We start from the raw sequence: 26,561 nt of genomic DNA on the forward strand, positions 1-26,561 counted from the left end.
TTCCATTACATACATACATTACATACATAGTACAAGGTAAAATATGAGAACAAATGGGTTGGGTATATACATTTGTATCTTCTTAACGTTCTAGAGTTAAGAAATTGTTGAGAACCTGTATTTGAAGGCCACCTCAAAATACAGCAATTTCTCTATGTCATGACTTTGTCTTACTTTTATTATGAGGCAGTACAAAACAACCACACATGATCTTATGCCCTAGGACAGTATATATTACCTAGCTCAGGTTTGTCAAGTAAACTGATTAAAATACGAAAAGGTTTTAGATCCTGCATTAAAGTGCTCTCTTCTCCAAATCCATTCACTTGTAAGATCCCCACCATTGCCTTTAAAAAAGAAAAAGGATATTAGTCATTTAAATAAACAGATGCAAATACTTTTTTCTTAAGGAAAAATTTAAATACGACCATATGTAATAGAGATTTACATCTATTGCTTTTCTGTGCTCGCTTTGGCAGTACATATACATCTATTGCTTTTCTTAAGTTCTTTCACTGAAGTTAGGTTTTTTCCTCTGCTAAGGGGGAAAAAAGTTATATTCATCCATCTGGAGAAAAAAAAAGAGTGCTTACATTTCTCTAGAAAAAAAAGTGGAAAAGTTAAAAAATCTAGAAAAATTCATGAGTTACTTTAACTTTTTGCCTAAAAGATAAAAATGTTTCTATTTAATATAATAGCATCATCAACAGGTCTCATCAACATACAGGTACTGTATGGCATAGTACCATGACAGCATCTGCTACTATGCAATTGTCTTCCCACTGGTAACTCAAAACTGAATTCCTATAACCTCACTCACTTAAAAATGCTTCAGAAACCATGTATTTCCTGTTTGAGTTACCTTGAATATCTCATAATTAAAATAAAAATAATAAAACTATGGCTCATTTTAACTTTCCCATTACAATAGTAATTTTACCACATTTAGATTCCTTTTGCAACCCAAATTTCCAAGAGGCTTCAGAGGAAATAACGCAGGTCCTAGCTCATTTTTGGAAGATCTCCAATTCATAGGGCAGAGAGGTGAGAAGCTGAAACTATGTATTAATAAAGTCATAACAAAGTAAAAAAAAAATCTCTGTACTTAAATGGAAGTAAATCTAAAGATTACTTACCCATTTTATTGTAATCATTTGCTTGCTATAGTCATTGTTAGGATATTTGTGAGCCTTGTCTCCACCCTTCCATGACAAACTAATTCTTTTTTTTTTTTTTTAAGATTTTATTTATTTATTCATAAGAGACACAGAGAGAGGCAGAGACGTAGGCAGAGGGAGAAGCAGGCTCCATGCAGGGAACCCAATGTGGGACTGGATCCTGGGACTCCACGATCACAACCCTGAGCTGAAGGCAGGGGCTTAACTACTGAGCCACCCAGGTGTCCAGACATACTAATTCAATTAAGACAGGACCTTACATTTGTTGAGTAACTCTACTGATCAGGGAGTAACCAAAAAATAAAGTGAAAGCGTTTATTACCTGCACCAACAATTCTTTTGAAAAGGTAGTGAAATAGTAAGTGGCATGTTCTTCAGGATTACTGTGTCTTGTGCTTCTGGGTCCTATGATAGCACCGTTGTTATCAAAACCTCCATGGAAACAAATAGCAAAATAAATTAAAATGGAATTCTCAAAACTGTTGTTCACTAAAGACCAAAACAACAAGTATCTCAAAAACAGCACCAAACACTTACCAATTAGTAGCCCAATCAATGTCAGCAAGAAAGATCATTTTAGATAGTTTAATAAAGGGAAACCAATTCAATATGTAAGTGAGTATCATAGTATTCCAGCATTATCCTGCCTTTTTTTTTTTTTTTTTAATCTTACAAACAGTGAAATAGCTGAAAAGTCAGAAAATCCAAGTTAAGATATATTGTATCTTTTCACTCTGGACAGTAAGGAGTTGTGAAGACAGGCAAACACTCACAAAAAGTATGGAAGAACAAAGAACTTACTGCTTGAGTGGGAGATTGCTAAGGAGCCATGTGTGGGACAGCAGTAATAGTTCTGATTCTTTTGATGACTTCAAAGTTTTGAAAATTATGTTATTACTTTGGTTATTAATTTATCTTGCTTTGTCTACATATTCACAGTATAAAAGCCTCAACTTATAAGTGGAAAAAAATCTTGTCAAAGAAAACACAACTTGTGGGTTAAAATAGCCTCTCTTAAGAAGATTTTGAAATTTCTTCAAATAATAGACAATACCATTTATATTTTTTTATTGTCTATTCAAGCAAACTCTTAGTTTCTTTACTTAGGACATACACATAACTAGATAATATTTATGTATGGTGAGTTTCTATCTTTCCTCAGCTAGGACAATATACACCAAACACCTACCAAGAAGCCATGCATAAAGTCTTCGGTTCAGGGACATATCCCTCCTCAATACCACATGAAGGGCTGCTGACAAGATCCTGATCATATCTGGTCGAGTGGCCTGAAAAAGTGAGAAATGTAGTTGTACTTAATCACATATAAAAACACATTCCTTTTTTTCCTCTTTAATAAAATACTACCTTGCAATAAACTCAGAACGTTAGGGCTTATGAGGTAGTTTTATTTAAGATTCATTTGACTTTTTGAACACAGGAATGATTACTTCCATTTTATTGATTCAGAAACAGTAAGAAAAGGTAGCACAGCTATTTAGCTGCATAACTCAATTATTTCAATCTCCAGTTTAAAGTTCTTTAACCTATCCAATATTAGTAAGATTTGACATAAAACAAACAAAAAAATGGAGCAAAATGGAAGAGATTCAAGAAAATCATATGCATTTCGTCTTTCATATTCATAGTGGTGTCAACTGGTAGTAATTACATTAGAAGTTCACTATCTTCATCAATTACAAGTCTTTCATTTCTTGACCTCTTAAAATTTTTTATCTTGTAGTATTTCAAACAGATAGTAAAATACAGAAGGCAATATAATGAATGCTTTTGTACCCATATCCAGCTTTAACACACCTTATTTTTCATTTTACTCCAGCTCTTTTATAAAGAGAAAATTAATTTTTTTCTTTGCCTTTCCTAATAGCCTTAATTAGATGTTCAAAAAGTGATTTCCTAATCAAGGTCTGGTTTTAGCTAAAAGAGGTAAGGATAAAAGAAGGATAAAAGGAAAGCAGCTAATTCAATAGCTGTTAATTTTAAGAATATTACTAGATAGCTACTTAATAATAGTATTTTGGAATCTGAGCATTAGAAGGTAATGTGGAGGGATGCCTGGGTGGCTCAGTGGTTGAGAGTCTGCCTTTGGCCCAGGGCGTGATCCCAGAGTTCTGGGATCAAGTCCCACAACTAGCTTCCTACATGAAGCCTGCTTCTCCTTCTGCCTATGTCTCTGCCTCTCTCTGTGTGTATCTCATGAATAAATAAAATCTTAAAAAAAAAAAAAAAAAAGCTAATGTGGAAATCAACTAGTCTAAGAATCACTCTAGAATAAAAAACCAGAGCCTCACAGGGCCTAAGTACTTCATCAAATTCAAATTCAAGTACCTGGTTAGTGCCTCACCTGAATACAGAGAAGTGATTTCTTTCTTTCTTTCTTTTTTTTTTTTTTTTTGAGAATAGACTTCTTAACCATAGACTTGTCAACTTTTCACTCTTTGGTCCTTGACAGTACTGGAAAAGGATTCACTCAGCTTATTTGTTTTAAAGGAATGTTAGAGAAATAATGGAGATGTTACAGAACACAGATCATCAATAGCTGAAAAATTATGGTCACTCGTCTGAACATGAATGCCTTTTATTCATCTAAGCAAGTCTCAAAGTGTGGTCCCTGAACTTCTGGGGATTTCTAAAACCCTTTCAGTAGGTCCCCAAGGTAAAAACTATACCCACAACAATACCAAGATGTTATCTGCCTTTTGAAATGTGTTGACATTTGCTCTGATCAAGCAATAATGAGTAAAACTGCCAGCACCCTAGCAGGAACAAAAGCAGTAAAGCAGTGGCATCTACTGTACTTGTAGTCATGGTATTTTTTACTGCCATGTACTACTTCAGCCAAATTAACAACAACAACAACAAAAAACCAGTTTCACTTAAAAATGCTGTTGATGAAGCAGAAAAATTTTATTTTAAGTTTATTTTATTAAACACTAGCCCCTGAGCACAAGTCTTTTAATATTCTGTGTAATGAAATGGGGAATATACACAAAACACTTCTGACATATACTGATGTATATATGATAGATGTCTTGAGGAAAAACACCTGTTTACCTGTTTGAATTGTGAGATGCACTACCAGTATTTCTTTTTTTTTTTTAACTGATTACCACCTTTGCCTGAAAGAGGGACTGATACAAACTATGATTACTCAGGTTTCAACACCTGGCAGATATTTTCTCAAAAATAAACAAAGTGAGGCTGTCACTTTAAGAAAAACAATTAATATTCATCATTACAGATAATAAATTTTGAGCTTCCAAGAAAAAATTAGAATTTTAGTTTTAAGATTTTATTTATAAATAACCTTTACACTCAACATGGGGCTCAGACTTAACCCCAAGATCAAGAGTCACATGCTCTAACAACTGAGACAGCCAGACTCCCCAAGAAAATTAGAATTTTGGCAAATCTGTATTTGGCTTGAAAGCTTCCCAATACCTAAAAAATTTTACTGATGAGATCTGTGGTAGTAGTGAGCAATGTGATAGTTTGTTATTGTGTTAATCTTTGGAAGATCTGCATAATTCAGTAAACTAATATTTTCAAATAACCAATCATGATGTTACAAAAGCATGTTTGTGGGCACTGGGTGGCTCAGTTGATTGAGCTACCGACTCTTGACTTCAGCTCAGTTCTTGGTTCTTTATCTCAGGGCCTGAGTTCAAACTCTACCTCATGCCCAGCAAAAACCAACCAAACAAATAGAATCTTGTTTGGGTAAAAGATGCATTCAAAGTACAAGACCGATCAGCAGATTTTCATGAAACAGAATATGAAAAGTTCATTGATTCAGTTTCAGCTTCCATAATACAACTAATTTTTTTTTCAACTATAGCTTATTGAGTTTTGGTGTAGTATCGAAGAATATGCTTCTTAAACAACAACAGACTGCTGAAACACTCCTCCCTTTTCTAATTACATATCAGAGCAGATTTTTTCCATATATTTTAACCAAAAGAAAAAAACAAAACAAAATGGATTGAATGCAGCAGATATGAGCATTCTGCTCTGTACTGTGGGACCAGACATTAATGAAATTGCAAAAAAAAAAAAAAAAAAAAAAACAATGCTACTCTATTCATCAATTTTTTTAATGTGTTGGCAAAGAGTTACTTTCATAAAATGTTATCTATGCTAACGTGATAATCGAGCCACCCAGGCATCCCAGGATCCTCAATATTTTTAAAGAGTATAATAGGGTCTCAAAACCAAAGCATTTGAAAACTGCTAATCTAACATCAGATATGAAGATTACAGATATTTTAATAAAATGTTGAAAAGGACTAATGTCTTGGGGCACCTGGGTAGATCAGCTGGGTAAACATCAGACTCTTGATTTTTGGCTTAGGTGATGATCTCAGGGTTGTGGAATCAAGCCCTGTCTGGCACCATGTTCAATGGGAGTCTGCTTCTCTGCATGTGTGCTTGCTCTCCCTCTCTCTCTCAAATAAATAAATTTAAAAAAATTTTTTAAAAGTATGTATGTCTCCCCAATTTTATTTTAAAGGTTTGGTTTTTTTAAGATTTTATTTATTCATGATAGTCACACAGAGAGACAGAGAGGCAGAGACACAGGCAGAGGGGAGAAGCAGGCTCCATGCAGGAGCCTGATGTGGAGTCGATCCCGGGTCTCCAGGATCGGGCCCCGGGCCAAAGGCAGGCGCCAAACCGCTGCGCCACCCAGGGATCCCCCAATTTTATTTTAAAAAACCACACACACACAAATAACTTTTTTTTTTTAACCAGAAAAAAAAAAAAAAGAGAGAGAGAGAGTGCACATGTTGAGGGAGGTGCAGAGGGAGAGGGAGAGAAGTGGACTCCCTGCTGAGTGTGGAGCTTGACACATGCTCAATCTCAGGACACTAAAATCACAACCAGAGCAGTAATCAAGAGTTGGTTGCTTAACTGACTGAGCCACCCAGGTGCCTTCCCCTCCCCTCAAACTACTCTAGAAATTAAGAAGTCATTTCTTGATTACTGTTGACATAACCACATATTTCTAATATGGAAAAGAATTCTCAAAGGTGTAAGTATTAGATATTAAGAAGATTTTGAAATTTCTTCAAATAATAGACAATACCATTTATATTTTTTTATTGTCTATTCAAGCAAACTCTTAGTTTCTTTACTTAGGACATACACATAACTAGATAATATTTATGTATGGTGAGTTTCTATCTTTCCTCAGCTAGGACAATATACACCAAACACCTACCAAGAAGCCATGCATAAAGTCTTCGGTTCAGGGACATATCCCTCCTCAATACCACATGAAGGGCTGCTGACAAGATCCTGATCATATCTGGTCGAGTGGCCTGAAAAAGTGAGAAATGTAGTTGTACTTAATCACATATAAAAACACATTCCTTTTTTTCCTCTTTAATAAAATACTACCTTGCAATAAACTCAGAACGTTAGGGCTTATGAGGTAGTTTTATTTAAGATTCATTTGACTTTTTGAACACAGGAATGATTACTTCCATTTTATTGATTCAGAAACAGTAAGAAAAGGTAGCACAGCTATTTAGCTGCATAACTCAATTATTTCAATCTCCAGTTTAAAGTTCTTTAACCTATCCAATATTAGTAAGATTTGACATAAAACAAACAAAAAAATGGAGCAAAATGGAAGAGATTCAAGAAAATCATATGCATTTCGTCTTTCATATTCATAGTGGTGTCAACTGGTAGTAATTACATTAGAAGTTCACTATCTTCATCAATTACAAGTCTTTCATTTCTTGACCTCTTAAAATTTTTTATCTTGTAGTATTTCAAACAGATAGTAAAATACAGAAGGCAATATAATGAATGCTTTTGTACCCATATCCAGCTTTAACACACCTTATTTTTCATTTTACTCCAGCTCTTTTATAAAGAGAAAATTAATTTTTTTCTTTGCCTTTCCTAATAGCCTTAATTAGATGTTCAAAAAGTGATTTCCTAATCAAGGTCTGGTTTTAGCTAAAAGAGGTAAGGATAAAAGAAGGATAAAAGGAAAGCAGCTAATTCAATAGCTGTTAATTTTAAGAATATTACTAGATAGCTACTTAATAATAGTATTTTGGAATCTGAGCATTAGAAGGTAATGTGGAGGGATGCCTGGGTGGCTCAGTGGTTGAGAGTCTGCCTTTGGCCCAGGGCGTGATCCCAGAGTTCTGGGATCAAGTCCCACAACTAGCTTCCTACATGAAGCCTGCTTCTCCTTCTGCCTATGTCTCTGCCTCTCTCTGTGTGTATCTCATGAATAAATAAAATCTTAAAAAAAAAAAAAAAAAAGCTAATGTGGAAATCAACTAGTCTAAGAATCACTCTAGAATAAAAAACCAGAGCCTCACAGGGCCTAAGTACTTCATCAAATTCAAATTCAAGTACCTGGTTAGTGCCTCACCTGAATACAGAGAAGTGATTTCTTTCTTTCTTTCTTTTTTTTTTTTTTTTTGAGAATAGACTTCTTAACCATAGACTTGTCAACTTTTCACTCTTTGGTCCTTGACAGTACTGGAAAAGGATTCACTCAGCTTATTTGTTTTAAAGGAATGTTAGAGAAATAATGGAGATGTTACAGAACACAGATCATCAATAGCTGAAAAATTATGGTCACTCGTCTGAACATGAATGCCTTTTATTCATCTAAGCAAGTCTCAAAGTGTGGTCCCTGAACTTCTGGGGATTTCTAAAACCCTTTCAGTAGGTCCCCAAGGTAAAAACTATACCCACAACAATACCAAGATGTTATCTGCCTTTTGAAATGTGTTGACATTTGCTCTGATCAAGCAATAATGAGTAAAACTGCCAGCACCCTAGCAGGAACAAAAGCAGTAAAGCAGTGGCATCTACTGTACTTGTAGTCATGGTATTTTTTACTGCCATGTACTACTTCAGCCAAATTAACAACAACAACAACAAAAAACCAGTTTCACTTAAAAATGCTGTTGATGAAGCAGAAAAATTTTATTTTAAGTTTATTTTATTAAACACTAGCCCCTGAGCACAAGTCTTTTAATATTCTGTGTAATGAAATGGGGAATATACACAAAACACTTCTGACATATACTGATGTATATATGATAGATGTCTTGAGGAAAAACACCTGTTTACCTGTTTGAATTGTGAGATGCACTACCAGTATTTCTTTTTTTTTTTTAACTGATTACCACCTTTGCCTGAAAGAGGGACTGATACAAACTATGATTACTCAGGTTTCAACACCTGGCAGATATTTTCTCAAAAATAAACAAAGTGAGGCTGTCACTTTAAGAAAAACAATTAATATTCATCATTACAGATAATAAATTTTGAGCTTCCAAGAAAAAATTAGAATTTTAGTTTTAAGATTTTATTTATAAATAACCTTTACACTCAACATGGGGCTCAGACTTAACCCCAAGATCAAGAGTCACATGCTCTAACAACTGAGACAGCCAGACTCCCCAAGAAAATTAGAATTTTGGCAAATCTGTATTTGGCTTGAAAGCTTCCCAATACCTAAAAAATTTTACTGATGAGATCTGTGGTAGTAGTGAGCAATGTGATAGTTTGTTATTGTGTTAATCTTTGGAAGATCTGCATAATTCAGTAAACTAATATTTTCAAATAACCAATCATGATGTTACAAAAGCATGTTTGTGGGCACTGGGTGGCTCAGTTGATTGAGCTACCGACTCTTGACTTCAGCTCAGTTCTTGGTTCTTTATCTCAGGGCCTGAGTTCAAACTCTACCTCATGCCCAGCAAAAACCAACCAAACAAATAGAATCTTGTTTGGGTAAAAGATGCATTCAAAGTACAAGACCGATCAGCAGATTTTCATGAAACAGAATATGAAAAGTTCATTGATTCAGTTTCAGCTTCCATAATACAACTAATTTTTTTTTCAACTATAGCTTATTGAGTTTTGGTGTAGTATCGAAGAATATGCTTCTTAAACAACAACAGACTGCTGAAACACTCCTCCCTTTTCTAATTACATATCAGAGCAGATTTTTTCCATATATTTTAACCAAAAGAAAAAAACAAAACAAAATGGATTGAATGCAGCAGATATGAGCATTCTGCTCTGTACTGTGGGACCAGACATTAATGAAATTGCAAAAAAAAAAAAAAAAAAAAAACAATGCTACTCTATTCATCAATTTTTTTAATGTGTTGGCAAAGAGTTACTTTCATAAAATGTTATCTATGCTAACGTGATAATCGAGCCACCCAGGCATCCCAGGATCCTCAATATTTTTAAAGAGTATAATAGGGTCTCAAAACCAAAGCATTTGAAAACTGCTAATCTAACATCAGATATGAAGATTACAGATATTTTAATAAAATGTTGAAAAGGACTAATGTCTTGGGGCACCTGGGTAGATCAGCTGGGTAAACATCAGACTCTTGATTTTTGGCTTAGGTGATGATCTCAGGGTTGTGGAATCAAGCCCTGTCTGGCACCATGTTCAATGGGAGTCTGCTTCTCTGCATGTGTGCTTGCTCTCCCTCTCTCTCTCAAATAAATAAATTTAAAAAAATTTTTTAAAAGTATGTATGTCTCCCCAATTTTATTTTAAAGGTTTGGTTTTTTTAAGATTTTATTTATTCATGATAGTCACACAGAGAGACAGAGAGGCAGAGACACAGGCAGAGGGAGAAGCAGGCTCCATGCAGGGAGCCTGATGTGGGAGTCGATCCCGGGTCTCCAGGATCGGGCCCCGGGCCAAAGGCAGGCGCCAAACCGCTGCGCCACCCAGGGATCCCCCAATTTTATTTTAAAAAACCACACACACACAAATAACTTTTTTTTTTTAACCAGAAAAAAAAAAAAAAAAGAGAGAGAGAGAGTGCACATGTTGAGGGAGGTGCAGAGGGAGAGGGAGAGAAGTGGACTCCCTGCTGAGTGTGGAGCTTGACACATGCTCAATCTCAGGACACTAAAATCACAACCAGAGCAGTAATCAAGAGTTGGTTGCTTAACTGACTGAGCCACCCAGGTGCCTTCCCCTCCCCTCAAACTACTCTAGAAATTAAGAAGTCATTTCTTGATTACTGTTGACATAACCACATATTTCTAATATGGAAAAGAATTCTCAAAGGTGTAAGTATTAGATATTAGGGTCAATTTTCCATGAAATAAGTAAAAAGAGTCTATAAACACTAACTGCTGAGGTTATTAATAGTAATCACTTTTGGGACAATATAATGAAGGCTCCCTTAAGTTACAATTAAAATCAATATTTGCTTAAAATGTATTATATGCAAGATATAGAAAGAGGAAAAGTGGGGAACAAATATGATTTTGTCTTCATCAATATTCTCAGGTAATTTAAAAATTTGGTACAGTAATGGGGGAAGTATTATAATGGGCCTTGGTAGGATATGTACTTTAAAAAAAAACATTAAACACAGCTATTGTTTTATAATACAAATTATAAAAGGTAAGGCTTGAGAAAATCTTGGCTGGTAGGAATACAGAGGTGGTAGAGTAAGAAAGTACTGAAAGAAATCAGCTAAACAAAAGGTTGAGAAAACACTGGTCTAATGAGATTACAAATTAGGTTCTTCCCAATTTAAGTCTACTATGACTTAATCCCTCCCATCTTGCTGAATCACCTATCAGTGACAAAGACAAACAATGCTGAATGCTTGGAAGGGAAGAAAATAATGGGAAAGTTTAAGAGTAAAAGTCAGTACACTTTTTTTCTTTTTCTTTTTAAATTTTTATTTATTTATGATAGTCACAGAGAGATAGAGAGAGGCAGAGACACAGGCAGAGGGAGAAGCAGGCTCCATGCACCGGGAGCCCGACGTGGGATTCGATCCCGGGTCTCCAGGATCGCGCCCTGGGCCAAAGGCAGGCGCCAAACCGCTGCGCCACCCAGGGATCCCAGTACACTTTTTTTCAATAAAGACCCAGATAGTAACTATTTTAGGATTTTGAGCCATATACATTATTTTAGCATATTCATTTTCTTTTATGGGTTTTAAAAAAAGACTCCTTATTACCCGATGAGCTGTTTGCCCACTCCTATGCTGATAAGTTTAGACCACTCGACATCCCAGCAGGTGTTTCTGTGAAAAGCCAGAGGCAGAATAAAGGCCTCTGGTTTAAGGATGGAAAATCTCAAAAACAGAAACTAAGGATAGTTTATGTACTAATTGGGGACAATACAGGCAATGAAGTATAAAATTCAATTATTAATAATTCAATTTCAACCGAATAAAGTAATAAAGAAAAATGTGAGCTTGGCAGATCATAATGAAAACTCACTAGTTATCTACCAACCATAGTTCTTACAAAACCCCAAAATAGTAGTGTTTTCTGCTAATGACTTTTTAGAAATAAATATGCTTTTCCAAGGCAGAAATTCTCTGTATCTAACTACTTTTGTTCTTTAATTCTGAATGTTCATACATTGTTGTTCTACATAGCTCACCAAAGTTTAGAACTCAAAAGAATTCAGACCATTTCTTTAAAAATGAAGAGACTGATAATAAAGTCCCGCCAATGAAACACTTCACTCATGATTTGTTAACTGTTTTCACCTGTAATAAAAAAAGTACTAGAGAATGTCACAGTGACTGAATATCTGGCTTTCAAAGAGCCAACTCTGCTAAGGGTCTGACATACATCATCAAATTGCCAAACCAAGTAAAGGTAAGTTTCATCAGAGCAGAGATAATAGCTTGGTAGAAGGCCTGGGTCTCAGAGTCCTGCCTTACTTAGAACCAGCAATGATTATCTCTTGTTTTTTTTTTTTTTTTTTTAATAGGTTAGAATTTTTAAAGATTCTATGAAATAATGTTTCAATTCCCTGTGTTCTTATGCAAATCAATAACCCTTTTTCTTCTTTTTCAAAATTCTGACAAATTCTTTAAAAAAGGAACTTATTCAGGGCATCTGGATGGCTCAGTTGATTGTCTGCCTCTCAATTTCAGCTCAGGTCTTGATCTCAGAGTCGTGAGTTCAAGCCCTGCATGAATTGTACATAATTATGTATTGTACTTACCAGTTCATAAAACAAAAGAATTCAAGTTAAATTCAATTTTAAAAATAACTATGCATCAGGAATCTATGATTTTTCCAAAGAATTCCTCAGATTAATATTAGTGATGTTTTACCTGACTCATATGGAATGGAAAACAGAAGAGTATGAGGTCCAGTGTGCTTCTCTGCACAAGTACACTTGAGTCCTGCACCGAAGTACTTACTGCTTCTACCTGAAATAAGAGAGCCTTTAATATATATTGTCTATTACACTGGGAAAGATTTACCATGCAAACAGAATGCTTCATTTTTTCCAACAAATACTTCTGTATGCTTCTTTCTTATCGTTAATTAAATGTATTTACATTATTTTGATAGGTAAATATATTATGATGGTTTAGAAAAAATTAAGGCACACACAAGAGTATACAGCAAAAAGTTCTCCCATATTTGTCCCCAAACTACTCAATTTCCTTTTTACATGCAACCAGCATTACTAGTGAATATTTTCTCCAAAACTAAGTAAATAGGAGCACACATGCATGTATCTCAGATTTTGCCTTTTTTTAACAATATATTTTGGAGATCTTTCCTTAACACTACGTAAAGAGCTTCATTATTTCTTTATGGACAAAGAAATACTCTATTTCATAGATGAATCCTAATTTTTTAATAGGCTCCTAATGATGGATATTTATACTATTTGTACATATTTACTATCTTAAATAATGCTGCAATATACAATACAAAGATATACAAGTATGCTTGTAGGATAAATCTAAAGTAGTACTGCTGAGTCTTTGGGTATATGTATTTGCAATATAAATAGTATAATGCTTTCCATTAAGGTTATATAGATTTATATTCCCAGCAGCTATGTGTAACAATTTCTGTTTTTCCATATTTATCTATATTTTTTTATTTTTGCCAATCCTATTTATGAAAATTGGTATCCTGGTGTAAATTTTTATTTCTATCATAAGCAATATTAAGCATCTTTTCATATGTTTGAGTTATTTTTATTTCCTTTAGGTTAATTATCTGTTCAAATGCATTTTTCTACTTATTAATTTTTGTTTGTTTATTATAGCTTTTTGAATAATACAGAGGATAGTACTCAGGAATATGTTATAAATAGTTTTCCAATTGTGACATTTATTTTTTAAAGAAATAAAGTGATTTGTTTAAAATTTCTATTAAGTCATTTAAAGTAAATGTAACAATATGTTTTAAAATCTGCATAAAAATGGTATAGTCATTTTGGAAAATAGTTTGGCAGTTTCTTATAACCTTAAACATATACAAGAAGAAACAGGAATAAATGTCTGATCTTGGATTAGACACAATTTCTTGGATACTATCTAATACCAATAGCACAAAGATAAAATAGATAAACTAGACTTGATCAAAATTAAAATTTTTGTGCTTCAAAGGACAGTATCAAGAAAATAAGAAGATAGTCCATAGAATGGGAGAAGATATTTTTAAATCATATATACAAGGGTTTACCATCCAGAATATATAAAGAACTCTTACAACACAACAACAACAATAAAGAGGAATAACACAGTTTAAATAATGGGCAAAGAATCTGAAGAGACATTTCCTGGAAGAAGATATAAAGATGCCAATAACCAGAAGAAAATATGTTCAATGTCATTAGTCATTAGGGAAATACAAATCAAAACCACAATGAAATAACACTTAAACCTGCTAAGGTATCTATTATAAAAAGACAATAACAAACGTTAAAAAGGATGTGGAGAAATGGGAATCCTTATATGTTGCTGGCAGAAATGTAAATTGGTGCAGTCACTTTGGAAAAGTTTGCTAATTCCTCAAAAAGTTAAACCCAGAGGTACCATATGATGTAGCAATTCCATTACTAAATGAACACCTATGTTGACACACAAACTTACACATGAATATTCAGAGTATTATTCAGAATAGCCAAAAAACCTATCTTACAGATATATAAATTGTGGTATCATCCATCCATACAACGCATTATTATTCAACCATAAAAAGGAATGAAGTATTGATACATACTTCAATATGGATGAATATTAAAAATATTAGGACAAGTGAAAGAAGTCATTCATAAAAAGCTATATAGTGTATAACTGCATTTGTATGAAATGTCCAGAATAGGCAAATCTATAGAAACAAAGATTAGCAGCTGTCAGGGACAGAGGTGAGGGAAAAAGGTGGTGTGATTAATAACTATGGGGTTTCTTTTTAAGGTGATGAAAATGTTCTAAAAATTAGATGATAACTACACAACTTTGTGAATATACTAAAAACCCCTGAACTGTACCATTCAAAAGGATACATTTTTATGGTGTGTGAATTTTATCTTAATAAAGCTGTCATTTAAAAAAAGTTAAATGTACCTTTACTATATGAACCAGAAATCCCATTCCTAGGTATTTCCCCAAGAAATAAAAACATATGTCTCCACAAACAACTGTATGCAACTGTTCACAGCAACTTTATTCATTATTGCTCAAACCAGAAACAAATGTTCATTAATTAGTAAATGAATAAATAAACTGCAGTGCATTCATGCAAAATGATTCTACACAGCAATGTAAAGGATCATGGGTATGTGCATATCCGTGGATGAACCTCACATGTGTTGCAAAAAAAATAAAAGAAACCAGACTTAATGGCCGATACTGTATGATTCCATTTCTATAATATTCTGGAAAAAGTACAACTTTAGGAACAGAAATCAGACCAGTATTTGTAGGGGCCTGGGAGTGTAGGGAAAGAGAAGTAACTACAAAGGGGCACAGAAGAACTTTTTTGAGTGATGTAGATAGTCTTTACCTTGTTCATAATATTGGTTACTTGATGGTAGACATTTGTCAAATTCATACAACTGTACACACAAGATGTTGTTTTCAGTATACGTTAATTATAATTTAATAAATGTAACCAAAAATCTGCATAAAAATTTCAGTCATTTCATAATCAAATGGGAAAAAAAGTACAGAATGATTAACCACAATTTTTTAAAAACACTTTTCATAATGACCTTTGAGGGTTTGTTACTTTGCTAATTTTCACAGTACAGCACTCTACAGAGATAAAAGGTTTCCTTTTGTTGTTAATCTAGAAATTAAAAAGTATAAGCAATTGATGTAATTTTTTTGGTATTATCTTGCACCATCTCCTTTGGTACTATATCTTCTTGTACAAATCCCATTACAGAATCCGGCTGTTGCTTTGTTAAAAATCCATCTTTCCTATGAGAGCTGTGACTGAGTAGAAGGTCTCTTTTGGAATCATATAATTAACGTGGCTATATTAACAATGGTCTTATCAGTTAGCAAAATGGTAATAAAGACAATTTATTTGCTTGAATAACCGATGGAAATAACATATAACCTATAATTCCATTTCCATGAAAAAAATAATTTGAAACTTTTAAAAACAATAATTAGTGACTAATTTGGTCTTTGAGTTTCCTTGATGAAAAATATCTCCACAAAAATAGGAACCCTGTTTGTGGTACAGTTCTCACTATCTGTCTGGAATAGTGTGCCTGGCTCTAAAGAAGTATGTTACATGAGCAACCATATATAGACATACCATTAGCTCAATATCACTGCCAATTATATAAAGTTGATCTTCCATGGAAAGCTTCCTGTTCAAATGGGCGAGAACGTATGTGATTCCTGGTAAACGTACAGCAGGACTGGTGAGGAGACTACCCCAGAGGGCACTATAGAAGGCTGACTGATCCACTGCAGCAGCAACCTTTTCCAACAAGGTGTTTGTTCTGAGGTACAAAACAAAGTGGCTTAAGAAGACACGCATTTAGTTTCACATTGTTAAAAAAAATTCTTCTTCTCCAGAAAGTATGAAAGCATTTATACTGTAGTTCTGTGCTTTGCCCTGGAGACAAGTGTGATAAACTAGAAGTGTATACTTCAGAGGACTAGATTTCAGTCCTGGTTCCCCCATTTACTAGCTGTGTTATTTGGAAAAGTCAAACTTTCTTCAGTTCTATGTCCTAATTTGTAAAATGAAGATAACAACAACGAAAATGCCCCAAGTCCTATACATCTCAATTAATAGTAATCCTACAGCAGAATATATTTTGTTTAATTTCTATGAAATTCTTTTTTTTTTTTTTAAAGTAGGCTCTACACCCAGTGTGGAGCCCAACATGGGGCTTTAACTCACAACCCTGAGATCTAGACACGAACTGAGATCAAGAGTCAGACATTTAACCAACTAAGCCACCCGGGTACCTCTCTATGAAAATTTTTTTTTAAAGATTTATTCATTTGAGAGTGAGAGAGCAAGCACATGTTCACATGTGCACAGGGGGAAGAGCAAAGGGAGAGGAAGGGAGAGAATCTCAAGCGGATTCCCTGAGGAGCCCAACAATCTGGGGCTTGATTTCATGACACGAGATGAGATCATGACCTGAACTGAAATCATGAGTTGGACACTTAACCCAGTGAGCCACCCAGGTGCAATAAATCTTTCGCCTTTTACTAAAGATTTCCGTGGAGAGCCACCCAGGTGCACCACCTCTCGTTTTTGTTTGTTTGTTTTTGTTTTTAGGGAGACTCCATGCCCAGTGTGGAGCCCAATGTAGGCCTTGAAATCAGAACCCTGTGAGATCAGGGCCTGAGCTGAAATCAAGAGTCAGGCACTTAACAAAATGAGCCACCCAGGTGATTCCACCCCCACCCCATGAATTCTTAAAGGTTATTTTCCAAAAAAAAAAAAAAAAAGGTTATTTTCCAAATGTTTCCTTCTATTTGAAATCGTATTATGTAATTCACAAAATTTAAAAAAATTGTTGGAGGGATCCCTGGGTGGCTCAGCGGTTTAGCGCCGTCTTTGGCCCAGGGCGTGATCCTGGAGTCCCAGGATCGAGTCCCATGTCAGGCTCCCTGCGTGGAGCCTGCTTCTCCGAACTCTGCCTGGGTCTCTGTCTCTCTCTCTGTCTGTCTCTCTCTCTCTCTCTCATGAACAAATAAAATAAAAATCTTTAAAAAAAATAAAAAATAAAAAATAAAAAGTTTGTTGGAGATTCTAGCAGGGGAATATAGGCTAATCATTTATCTCTGACCAAAGAATGGTCCTCCTCTATTGTAGAAAGTTGCTGCTCTGATCAAGCACACAGCTTTGGGAGGGACACACCTGGAAGAGTGAAGGAAGGGGACACCTGCCTACTCAACCGGGTCAGCTGAATCAACCCTAGTTATCATGGGGTGACAGATATCATAGCCAGATTGCCCTCATATCCTGTAATTCATTAAAATTTGATGAATCAGACCTCTAACAAAATTATTGCTTTAGTAAGGATTATCTTCTAAAATAAATTACTTTTGATTTGTTTCAAACATAGAATAACATAATACACAAAAATATATTACATTGTAGTACAGTAGAGTCAGAATCAAAAGAACCTGATGATGTGCTCTACTGTTTACTTGCCATGTGACCTAACCTAACACTATACTCCCTTCTGGCCTTAATGTATCTATGGCTTAAAAGAACATGTTTATAAATCCCTTTATTAGAATTTGTGTGGAATAACTGTTAAAACACAATGCTATGGTCTGAATGTCTCCTCAAAAGTCATGTTAAAACCCTAACCCCCCAAAATGATGACATTAGGAGAGATAGAGCCTTTGGGAGGTGCTCAAGTCATGAGGGTGAAACTCTCATGAGTGAGATTTGTGTTACTATGAAAGAAAACCCACAGAACTCCATAGTCCCTTCCACTGTGTGAGGTCACAGGGAGGAGAGTCCGGTTATGAAACCAGGAAGAGGGCCCTCACCAAAACATGACTGTGCTGGTACTGATACTGGACTTCCAGCCTTTAGAACTGTGACAAATTTGTTGTTTATAAGCTGCCCAATCTGCGGTATTTTGTTATTACATATTAAACAGAAGACACATAATGAGATACACCATAGATACTACATTCATAAAAATCATTATGTCAAAATTTTAACTGTATCTAGCAGACTTATAAAGTATTTCCCTTAGAATATAACAATTAGAAACAAAGCTGATTTATACACTAAATGAAATATCATGTTTCTAAAATTGTAAGTAAAAAGGTAAACAAAAGAAAATGATAAGTTTTGAGACAAAAAAAGATTTTCTCCAAGTAGGTTAGGAAGGTAATCCAGTATTTTCAGGATTAGATTCTTACTATATTACAGGAATATATAACCACAATAAAAGAGAGTAGCTGGTCAATGTACCAAAGTAAAGTACTTAAATTTAAATCATTAAATGTACTCATAAAATAAGCTTGGCATTTTCTGTTTTTTTTTTCCACCTGAATTTATAATTTCCTTTTTGGTAAGAATATCAGTAACAAGCTATTAAAGATAGTTAATGCTATTGTGCACTGTCTATAAACTTTCTAAGAAATAACACACTCCAAAATAGATTAAATCATTTTCTTTAAAAAGTTAAAATATCAACAGCATCATGTTAGCAAAACAGCACTGTACTTGGTATTAGGTTCTTTTCCACTACTAATTATTTACTTATTTATTTATATTATTTTTTAATTAATTTATTTGACAGAGAAAGAGACCACAAGCAAGGAGAGCAGCACAGGGAGAGGGAGAAGCAGGGACCCCATGACGCAGGGAGCCTGATGCATGGCTTGATCCTGGGACTCTGGGATCATGACCTGAGCCGAAGGCAGATGCTGAATCGACTGAGCCACCCAGGTGACCCACCACTAATAATTTAAAAACTGTTGGCATATGGCCCAATTTCCCATTCTTTTATTAAGTTCCTATATTTTGATTATTTTAAATTATGGGTTGCAATTTTTTTCATGACTTAAATGTGCTACGCACTGGACTAAGTGATTATTACAACAGAATGCACTATGTATAATGTTTGTTTTGTAGATGAGGAAACTGAATAAATGGTGAAAAAGCGTTCCTAAACTGTCCAGTCCATCAAACCAGGATTTGAACCCAGTCCCTTGGCCTCTCAAGTCTGTGCTCGTACTACCTACCTATATTTTCATTGTAATATACAAACTAAATATACTACCTTTTTTTTTTTTTTTTTGGCTATAGAAACCTTCAGGTCATATACTGAAATGCATAGAATAATTAGTTTGTATGACGTTAAAACATTAATCCGAGGATGCTTGCTGACAAATCCATGATTTTGATCGCTTAGCTGCACCACCAGCAGTCCTGCCTTACCTCTCATAGTACTCTGATCCTTCTTCTAAGCCAGGCAGAATGCCAGTTAGCAGTCCTTGTAGACCAGGCTTCAGGGTCTTACCTAAAGGCAAGTAATATATCTCGTACAGACTCAGCAAAGTTGGCTTCACAGACATGGCAGCATTTGCAAGAAGAGGAAATAACCCAGAACTGTTTCCAAAAATAGAAACAAAAGGGAGTGGGGAGAGGCACATTAACTACAAAGTATCAATTCACATACACATATATACATACATATATATATATATATATATATATATATATATATATTTATGAATCTTGATTTGTATTTTGAGGAAAGAAGTACTACTAATCAGCTCAAAATGCTATCTATATATTGATGACTTCTACATCCATTTAACCAATCCAGGTCTCTCACTTAAGCTTCATACTCACAAACCCAGTAGCTACACAGTTATTTCACCAAGTCTTCAAATTTCACAATTTCAAAATATGGCATCACCATCCATCTGGCTGACCAAAAATCTATACATTTAGGAAGATCCTTAACTCAAAATAATCTTTTTCATAATCAATCACCAAGTTTTCTCTCCAAATCATTCTTCTAGATATTTTTTTGAATATTATAAATTATCTCTACCAGACTTTTCCTTAGAAGACATAACCATTATATAGAGCTCAGTTATCATGACTTACCAGGTATTGCTTCAGTATTATCCTGAAGCACTTGTTGTCAGTAAAACCTTTCATTAGTTTCCTATTGCCTTTCAGATAGTTTAGTTTAATGTAGCTTTTAACATTTTTTTAAAAGACTTTATTTATTTGAGACAGAGAGAGAGAGAGAGAGCGTGCAGGAGCTCGAGCATGTGCACATGCTGGGAGGAGAGGCAGAGGGAGAAGGAGAAGCAGATTCCTCGCTGAGCAGGGAGCGACACAAGGCTCCCATCCTAGGATTCTGAGATCATGACCCAAGCGGAAGGCAGATATTTAACCGACTGAGCCACCCAGGCACCCTACTTTTGACATTTTTTGACATTTTGTTACTACATACCTCTGTACAGCCCACATAAACTTGCCAATTTTGCTCTTGTACCTTCCGCTCCAACTATACTGAAGAAATTCCTTTTCAGGTTTGTTTCAGAACCTTCCATGCTCTTTTTAGTATCCAGACCTTTCCACATGCTGCTCTGACAGGTTCAATTCCATATTCCCAGACTTATATCTTTTTTTGTTGCTTGGCTGACTCCTAGACTTTCAGGAATTAACTCAAGCTATTTCCTGGGATCCCTGGGTGGCGCAGTGGTTTGGCGCTTGCCTTTGGCCCAGGGCGAGATCCTGGAGACCCCGGATCGAATCCCACATCAGGCTCCCGGTGCATGGAGCCTGCTTCTCCCTCTGCCTATGTCTCTGCCTCTCTCTCTCTCTCTGTGACTATCATAAATAAATAAAAATTTTAAAAAAAAATTTCAAGCTATTTCCTAGAGGAGGCCGTCTCCTAATTAGACCAGGTTAGGCTCCCTATTTTGTGTTCCTATAGTACCTGATACTTACTGATTCTAGTAAGTAATTCTGTACTTATAGAGAAATTCTAACAGGTAAAGCTGTATCAGAAAGCAAGGGACCATGACTATCTTTTTGTTTCTGTATCCTAAGGCCTTAGCACCAAGTCCTCTTGCATTTAAGTACTTAACAAATACATTAAGAATCTCTTGCTCCTACTTTATATAATAAATAGAGGTCATCAAGACAAAACTCCCTTAGTTTCACACTTTTCTGCCTCCAATTTTAGGTAGTCTGATCCAAATTTACAGTTGAAGCCTCCTGAAAGCTACCATGCTCCAAAAGTCCCAGGCCCAATGTTGGCCTTTGCCAGGGCTGTGCTTCATCCATTCCCCCCTCCCCGCCACCCCCCCCCCATAACTTCTCTCTCTCTCTCTCTCTGTTTCTCATGAATAAATAAAATCTTTAAAAAAAAAAGGAAAATCTACCACTCCTGAAACTAACAATACACTACATATTACTTAAATACCAGAAACCATAAAATTCTTAGAAGGAAACATAGGGGAAGAGCTCCTTGACATTGGTCTTGGTAACGAATTTTTGGATATGAAATCTAAAGCAATAAAAGCAAAATAAACAACTAGGACTACATCCAACTAAAAAGCTAGTGCACAGTAAAAGATTATCAATAAAATGAATAAGTAATTATGGAATGAGAGAAAATATCTGCAAACCACATATCTAATAAGGAGTAAATATCCAAAATTAATATAAGGGACTCATATCTCTCAATACAAAAAAAACCTCAAATAGTCCAATTAAAAAACGAGCAAAGGATCTGGATTCATATTTTTCCAAAGAAGATATTGGAATGGCCAATACAAACATGAAAAAGTATTTAACATCATTAATGATCAGGGGAATATAAATCAAAAACGCAATGGGGTATCACCTCAAAACTGTCAAAAAGACAAGAGATAACAAATGCTGGCAAGGATGTGGAGAAAAGAGAGCCCCTTGTATGCTGTTGGAGAGAATGCAAATTGATACAATTATGGAAAACAGTAAGGAGGTCCTTCAAAAAATTAAAAATAGAACAACAATATAATCCAAAAATCTCACTTCTGGATATATACCCTAGAGGAAATGAAATCAGGATCTTTTTTTTTTTTAATTTTTATTTATTTATGATAGTCACACAGAGAGAGAGAGAGGCAGAGACATAGGCAGAGGGAGAAGCAGGCTCCATGCACCGGAAGCCCGACGTGGGATTCGATCCCGGGTCTCCAGGATCGCGCCCTGGGCCAAAGGCAGGCGCTAAACCGCTGCACCACCCAGGGATCCCTGAAATCAGGATCTTGGAAAGATATCTGTATTTCTATATTTACTGCAGCATTTACAATAGCCAAGACACTGACAGATGAGTGGATAAACTGTCACACATGCTTATGCACACACAAGTGCACACACACACATACGTGCACTCTAGAGTATTTGGTCATAAAAAAAATGAAATCTTGACATTTGTGACAATATGGATGAACCTGAGGGCATTATGCTAAGTGAAATAAATAAGTCACACAGAGGAAAACAAATATTGTATGATCTCACTTAAATGTGGAATCTAAGAAAACCAGCTGCATGAAAACAGAGTAGAGATTGATGGTTGCCTAGGTGATGGGGGGAGGAGAAGTGGGTGAAGGTGGTCAAAGATACAAACTTCCAATTACAAGATAGATAAATTCTGGAGATGTAATATACAGGATGGTGTCTATAGTTAACAATACTGTATTTAAAGGTTAAGAGAGTTGACCTTAAAAGTTCTCATCATAAGAAATCATAACTGAGGTTATGATGGATGTATTGACTAAACTATGGTAATCATTTCATAGTATGTACATATATCAAATAATATGCTGTATGCAATAAACTTATACAATGTTATAGTCACTTACATCTCACTAAGGATGAGAATTTCACATATTAATGAAAAAAAGAATGAGAGATCTGGAAGTTAGGTAAGAGGAAATTATCCAGAATACAACACAGACAGACAAGAGGTTTTAAAACAAGAGAGGATAAGAGATGGGAGAGCCAGAGTGAGAAGATCTAACACATGTTTACTCATAGTTCTAAAAAGGGGAGAGAGAACAGATGGAGTAAAGGCAATTTGAAGAGATTCAGAATTGATAAAAGTCACTAATTCATAGATTAAAAAATCCCAATAAATCCCAACCAGGATAAATAAAATGATACCTCCCTTAAATACATCACATAAAATTATGGGGTACTAATGACAAAAATGTGGAGGAAAGGCTCTTATGGATAAGGTAGCTAGGTAAGTCTTCTCTGAGGATTTGATATTTAATCAGAGACCTGGATTAGAGCATCACAGGGTGAGGGAAACAAAAAATTAAGGAAGAATAAATAAAAAGAACTGTGTCACAGAATGGAGTAATTTGGATGGAAAGTGGAAGGAGCTGGAGGTAATTGACACAGGCAGGACCAAAGTATATAGAACTTTAGAAGCCACAGTAGGGACTTTGAATTTTACTTCTAAGTAACAGGAAGAACTCAATGGAAGTTTTCCCAGGGGAATGACATCTATTTAAGGTATTAAAAATTTTACTCTGGTACTGTGGGGAGAAAGGGCATAAAAAGATAAGAACAGATATTACATGCATGCTAGGAGGCCAATGACAAAGACTAAGCTAGAGATAATTTACCTAAGAGTAGATGCTGCCAGTCAGGGTGAAAGAAGTAAGTGCACTGGAACATCTATCAGAACAATAGCTAACATTTATTGAGTACTTCTATATGCTGCACATTGTTCTAAGCACTTTATACATATTTACATTTTTAAATCTATTAACAATCCTGTGAAACTGGTAAACTTATTCTCCTTTTGCAAATGAGAATACACACAGAGAGGTGAAGAAAATGATCCATGATCAAAGAGCTGGTGAGTGGTAAAGATAAACCATTTTGATCCCACATCTTCTGTTCTTTACCATTATGAGACCTAGCTTTTAGTGACAGAAGGTACATGAGAAGAATATGGGCAAAAGAAAACAAGATAGTAAGTGTAATCTTTTGGATTTCAGGCTTGTATAAATGGATGGAAAATGATGCCATTTAATGAACCTTAGTACACTTGCAGAAAGCGGGGTTTATAGAAAATGAGTTTAGTTTGGAAGAGGGTGAACTTCAGCTGCTTTTATAGAACCACACAAAAATGGCAAGTAAGCCAGAAGTTTAAAGCAGAAGCCAACACTGGTGATACTGAGTTGGGAGTCAGCACTTAAAAGAATAAACCATGGATGTGGATAAGCTTATCCAACAAAAGAATACAAAGTGAAAAACATAAGACTAAGCAAGCTTTAAGAAATTCCGTATGTCCATATGAAGACTGAAAAAGTAAACTGCAGAATGTAAGCCAAGAGAAAAAAAATACTTCAGGGAAAGAATGATTAACTACATTGAAAGCTACTAAGAGATAAAGGTATCTTATTTTTTCTCATCATTGTCCTTAAGTTTAAAAAGGCAGATAGCCATATAGTCTCAACAATCCTAAACAAAAACTTGCCATAAATGACAAAGAAAAAAAAAACTTACAAAAATGAATAGCCTAAATTTTTCTGAAGCATTTAACTATCAAAATATTTGACATTGATCTAAAAACTTCCATTATTAAGTTTTCAATATTTTAGTCTTTACTGCATAAACATGAAACAGTTGAAAATATTTTTAATTTATATATAAATAATAAAATTATTCTTACCTGTATAAAAAAAGATCTTTGGCAAGTCTCTTAGGACCAATGATTTTGAAGATAATTTCATATGTTTCAAGTGCCTTTCGATGAACTCCACCTGGTAATGCTGGATGTAGGCATTGAGCTAGGCGTTTGCCTATGGTCAGCTTTTTGGGTACTACTTGGTACTTTGCATTATTTTGTAAAACCTTGAAGAAAACATTGTAATTCAGTTGAGGAAAACAAAAATATATCTTTTATTTCCATTTTCTAGCACAGAATTATCAAAAATCCTTATAGGACTTCTTTAGGCTCTAAATATTTATAAAGGATGCCAAATTACTCTTGCCTCAGTCAGTTATATCAGTATATGCCATATTTAAAATTAAAACTGAGGATGTAAAAAAATTATTTTGTTAAAAACTAAACCCACCACATGGTAACAGAGACAGCATTTTTATGTTAAAAAAATCACAGTATTTTGCCAACAAACTTATTCATAAAAGAAGGAAAGGATTTAGATTTTTGCTGATCTCTAATGTCAGTCAGCCTTACATCTATTTTTGATATGCTGAAAGATATGAAGGAAATTGGATCTCAACATAAATATGTAGGTGGAAGAGGGGCAACCATTGCTTTAGTATATCATATGATAGCAAGGAATTCTAATGCTTAAAAGAATCTACTTAAGATTATAAATGCCCATTTGTTTTTGCTAATTTAATTTCCCAAGTGGACCAAATACAACTAACTGTATTTATTCAAACATAGTATTTCTTTAGAGATAATGGTCAGATCAGAATTTATAGACAATTCTATTTTATAAACCACCCAAGGAGATTTGTTAAACAACAAAAAGAACTTTATAAGTAAGTTCTTCAAAGTATTAAAGTGTTGATAGAACACTACAAATAAACACTCAGAATAAAAACAGTATAATATGCTAGAATTGGAATTTAGAAGAAATATAAAAAGTCATTTATTTTGCAAAAAAAGAACAGAAGTTAAAATACATAAAATGACCCGCCAAAGGTACCACAATAGAAAAGTCAGGACTAGATCTCCCAAATCAATCATTCATTCATTCATTCATTCATTCATTCATTCACGGCACAGAGAGAGAAGCAGAAACACAGGCAGAGGGAGAAGTAGGCTCCCTGTGAGGAGCCTGATGTGGGACTCGATCCTAAGGGATCATGACCTGAACCAAAGGCAGATGCTCAACCACTGAGCCACTCAGGTGCCCCTAAATCTCCCAGTTTATAACAAAAGTAAAGGTTTGAACTGAGGTCCAATTAGAGATACCATTTTCAATGTTCTTCCAACTACAATCTTTTAATTCATTGGATGCAAAGAATGTAAATAAAATTAAATCTATAAATGAAAAGCAAGTTAAGGGTAAAACACCAGGAATAATACAGCTATGAAAAATACTTTTCAACTAGCTACTTCTGTTAACAAAATATTAATTTGAATTTTAAACAGAAAGCCAAGAGTCAATATTTACATATTTTAATTCGGTTTTTTAATAATTTCCACACCCAACATGGGGGTCAAATTCAAGATCCTGAGATGAGGAGTCACATGTTCTTCCAACTGAGCCATCAGGCACCCTAATATTTACATATATTTTAAGGAAAAGTATAATTATCTCTGCAGAAGAAAATTTAATGATCTATAACACAAAATGTTTTAATGAAAAAAACTATTAATACCAAATTAAATTTTAAAAGAAGAGTAAAATATAGCATCATTTTTTTAAAGGATTTTATTTATTTATTCACGAGAGACAGAGAGAGAGAGAGAGAGAGAGAGAGAGAGAGAGAGAGAGGCAGAGACACAGGCAGAGGGAGAAGCAGGCCCCATGCAGGGAGCCCTACACAGGACTCGAGCCTGGGTCTCCAGGATTACACCCTGGGCTGAAGGTGGTGCTAAACCGC

At 34.9% G+C, this 26,561-nt stretch overlaps 1 protein-coding gene and 1 non-coding gene across 10 annotated transcripts in view; one reads left to right on the forward strand and one right to left on the reverse strand.

Moving 5' to 3' along the window:
* DOP1A (DOP1 leucine zipper like protein A) overlaps positions 1-26,561 on the reverse strand; it is a 114,563-nt gene that overhangs the window by 49,840 nt on the left and 38,162 nt on the right. For 4 of the 9 annotated variants that reach the window (XM_041762571.1, XM_041762563.1, XM_041762544.1 and 1 more), the window contains exons 1-3: positions 2,368-2,465; positions 1,501-1,610; positions 239-347 (exon numbers count right to left, since the gene is read on the reverse strand). In XM_041762571.1, the coding sequence (XP_041618505.1) occupies positions 239-347; positions 1,501-1,610; positions 2,368-2,452 (304 nt within the window). In that variant the 5' untranslated portion in view covers positions 2,453-2,465. Of the gene's footprint in view, positions 1-238; positions 348-1,500; positions 1,611-2,367; positions 2,467-6,417; positions 6,518-12,304; positions 12,404-15,767; positions 15,958-19,385; positions 19,557-24,648; positions 24,831-26,561 lie in introns of those variants that run through there. The other 5 variants (XM_041762516.1, XM_041762509.1, XM_041762523.1 and 2 more) reach the window with 3 other exon arrangements.
* Positions 16,639-16,754, forward strand: LOC121474669. The gene has a single exon (XR_005983456.1). It is a non-coding gene; the product is annotated as a U5 spliceosomal RNA (small nuclear RNA).

Source organism: Vulpes lagopus, chromosome 1 (genome assembly GCF_018345385.1).
Source record: "Vulpes lagopus strain Blue_001 chromosome 1, ASM1834538v1, whole genome shotgun sequence".
Lineage (NCBI taxonomy): Eukaryota > Metazoa > Chordata > Mammalia > Carnivora > Canidae > Vulpes > Vulpes lagopus.